The sequence below is a fragment of the Alligator sinensis genome, unplaced genomic scaffold (assembly GCF_000455745.1).
Source record: "Alligator sinensis unplaced genomic scaffold, ASM45574v1 scaffold458_1, whole genome shotgun sequence".
In the NCBI taxonomy this organism is placed as follows: domain Eukaryota; kingdom Metazoa; phylum Chordata; order Crocodylia; family Alligatoridae; genus Alligator; species Alligator sinensis.
Window position 1 is genome coordinate 1,383,936 of NW_005841944.1, and position 3,923 is coordinate 1,387,858.

Sequence of the window (3,923 nt, forward strand, 5' to 3'; positions counted from 1 at the left end):
CTGGCATTGGGGCAGTGATTTTGAAAAGGTATCATTTAGCTTTTTATATAAAACCCTTTAGTTAACCCTGCAGGTGCATGGAAATATATCACAGTAGACCCATGAGTTTAGATGCTTTTTGAATGTACAGTGAATTAAAGGAAAAAGAAATGTTGCATTAAGGTTGTATTAATAACATTTTAGTAACAGTTTTAATTCTTGGCTCTTAGAAAAAAGGGCAAACACAGAGCCAGGTTTTTAATCCGTCTTTCTCTTCTTTTCAGTCATGGGCTAAGGTGACTATGCTTTATTTGTTGGCTAAAACTTTAATTGCTATATTTTGATATTCAAGGACAAAACCAAATTATGGCTTACAGTTGTGGTTCTCAACTGTTTTAGACTCTAGGGAGCTCTTGGAAAATGCCAGCTCCTTGCTTTTACTCATTTTTTGACTATGGAAAAATAATAGACCAATTATTTTTCAAACAACTCAGAACACAACAGAATGCTGTCTCAAAATGGTTTTGACACTGTGGATTCTTACATGAAATCACAGGGATTATCTTGTGAATCATGTGTGGATGTTTGCACAACCAGTAGTGCTAATAGTGAGCAGTACCCCATGGCACTATGGGCTACCACACATCTTTATTGAGAATCACTCGCTTTCAGTAATATGGACAATTTCCAAGTTCCATTTGATTATTTTACCTTAGCTTGTTTGACTGTTAAAGGTAATTAGATGCCTTACATGGGAGCAATAAGGTAAGTTCAACGGATTCAACATCACAGATCTGGATTTGTATACTGGAATTTGCTCCTTATAATCATGACTAAAAGTGAGATTATTTGAGCATGGCAAATATGATTTAGTCCATCACAAAGAGTATGCTGTTAATTAGCTTCCGGGGCAGTACTATATACTTACTGAAAAGCTTACAATGAAACAGCTTCCAAAATAGTCTGAAGCAAAATATCCTCCAAAATACACATGGGTACCTGGGTGCATAAAATAGCAAGTCCCTGGGCAGGGGGAAAGGGTTTTCCAATGAAAATAAGCAGATGGTTCTGGTTTACTGGCCTGGCCTGGTCTGCTTGCTAACTTTGTGGAAGAACTGTGACCCTTTTCTTCAAGGTAATTGATTTTGTGGACACTGGCAGCTTTTCTGTAGAAAGAAGAGGGGAAGGATCATTTGCTAATGCAGGCACTTGCTTCTATGTTCTGCTGGTTTCCATGATCAGGAAGCATTTTGTGTGTGCCAGCTGTTTTAGAGCTATATATAATTATTTTTAGCTTGTACAGTCTGGCATATACGGTTCCACTCCTATTAAATATATTTTATTGGCATTGAAGAGTAGCCAGCCTTTGGGTTTGGCAGTATTTCACTTCATCTGGCTTGGAGGAGACCAGATGAAATATCAGGACCACCATGAAGGCCATGGTGCTGTCATGACTTAAACATTGGCTACTGAGACTGATTTTGATGATAAAATACCTTTGGCTTCAGGAGATACAGTTTTCTCAGATCTAATTAAATTTTCAAGTATTTCTGTATGAAAATATTTGCTTCCCATGAGATTTCAATTCTGCTCTTTGATATTAGATACTTGAACTGCATGGTAATTCTGAACAGGAAGTTTATTATGGTTTATATTTCCATAATTTGCATAAATATCAGTGCTTAAATGAACTGGAGTTAGGAATGCAGAATCTAATAAATACAAAGAAAAGCTAAAAAAATGTTTTCTCAATTGTTCTATAAAATGAAGTTTGCTCAGCCTTTGAGTATGTTTTAATAGAACATTGTAAGACTTAATTAAGTCATATTCTAATGGATGCAATAAATATGTAGAAGGGCACGAATTGTCCTCAGTATACTATCTGTAGTTTTCTGTTCCCCTGTCTGGTTATGTTGTGTTTTGCACTGTTACTAGCCTACCCAAAGCTATATCAGTTGTGGTATAAGATACTTCTTTAATCTTTCTGATAGTTTAAGATCACAGCTTTCTTCAATCTGCAGCACGGGTGGCACAAATATATGGGAAGCCGCTGTGAATGGCACAGAGCAGATTGGAGTGGGAACAGGCAGCACAATAGCAGGTAGCAGAAAGCAGAGCATCAGATTGGGTAAGGGAAAGGGATAGAATTGTCACTTTGGGAGGGTGTGGTGCTAATTTGTGGCATGCCTACTAAAAAGGTTGGTCCCCACTGGTCTAACCAGTGCTCTGGAGCCACTGAACATCAGGCTGAGCTTCTCTACGTATACTAAACACTGACATCCCAAAGAGTATTGCATGAAATTCAGGATCTCTGCTCAATTGCTTAGTGATATGGGTCCAAACTTGCAAAAAAGTCACCAAGGGAACCCTGGCAGACCTATCATATCCAACCATGGGACCCTAACTGAGGAAATATCAGGTTTTGTTGAATCAATCCTAAAACTGCTCGTCACCCACAGAGCAAGTTTTGTACAAGACACTACAGACTTTCTACGGAAGCTTAAACATAGACCACCTACCCAGCAACACACTCCTAGCCACTATGGACGTTACCAGCGTATATACCAACATCCCACACCAGGATGGCATCCAAGCCTGCCTTACATATCTACAGGAACAAGATTACAACTCAGAATACAGACCCAAAGATATTACTGACCTTATACACTTCATCCTCACACACAACAATTTCACTTTTAATAATCAACACTTCCTCCAGATGATGGGAACAGCTATGGGCACTAAAATGGCCCCACAGTATGCCAACCTTTTTATGAGTCACCTGGAAGAAGACTTCCTCAAGAACTGCACCATTAAACCCTTGCTGTGCTTAAGATGTATCAATGACATCTTCATCATCTGGACTGAAAACCTACAATCTGATTGAATACCATCAGAAATTCAACAATCACCATCCCTCCATCCAACTTCCTTTACAATACTTCAGCTCCAACATCTCCTTTTTAGACAGGATGATCAGTATCCAGAATGATAAAATACAGACCATAGAGTCATAGATGTTAGGGTCAGAAGGTACATATCTGCACAGAACCAGCAATCACCCGAAACACACCAAAAAAGCAGTGATATACAGCCAAGCCCTCAGATACCACCGCATCTGTACTGAAGAAAACACCCGGGATTGCCACCGCACCAATCTTAAAAAGGCTTTCACCCAGCAAGGACACTCCTCCAGAGAGGTAGATCGCACGTTTGAAAGAGCCACCTGGATACCACGTGAAGAACTGCTGCAGTACAGAAGAAAAACACCCACAAATCGCACACCGCTAGTTATGACGTATCACCCCTCCCTTGAACTTGTACAGAAAATCCTCAAAAAATTGCAACCCATACTAAACAGAGACCCTATTCTTAAAAAGATCTTCCCAGAGCCACCCATCCTAGCCTTCAAACAAGCACCGGACCTTGCCAACCTCATCACCAGAAGCAAACTTCCTCAACCCCAGAACACACCAAAAGGATCCAGACCGTGCCATGACAAGAAATGCAAAACCTGCCAACACATCTCCACCACCCCGACTATTACTACACCCCACAACAGAGCCATCAGCATCCCAGGATCTTACAGCTGCACCTCCAGGAATGCAGTATACCTCATCCAACGCACCAAATGCCCTGATGGAAGATATGTAGGAGAGACCAGACAACAACTGCGCACCAGAATGAATGCACACCGGAAATCCATCAAAGACAGAAACACCCAATTACCGGTGGGGGCACATTTCTCACAGGAGGGCCACTCTCTCTCCAATCTCTCAGTCCTGATCCTCAAGGAAAATTTACACAACACATCCCAGAGACGAGCCTACGAGCTCCATTTCATCAACCTGCTGGATACTAGAGATCAGGGACTAAACATAGACATTGGATATTTGATACATTATAATCTGCCTGGCAACTGACTCCCCAGCCCAGCCCAGCCC

The 3,923-nt window shown here is 40.9% G+C and overlaps 1 protein-coding gene across 2 annotated transcripts in view; it reads left to right on the forward strand.

Moving 5' to 3' along the window:
* Window positions 1–3,923, forward strand: part of FAN1 (FANCD2 and FANCI associated nuclease 1) — a 45,645-nt gene that overhangs the window by 16,428 nt on the left and 25,294 nt on the right. For both annotated transcript variants that reach the window (XM_006020026.3, XM_006020027.3), the window contains one exon: window positions 1–28. This exon is cut by the window's left edge and continues 192 nt beyond it. In XM_006020026.3, coding sequence (XP_006020088.1) covers window positions 1–28 — 28 coding nt within the window. The remainder of the gene's footprint in view (window positions 29–3,923) is intronic.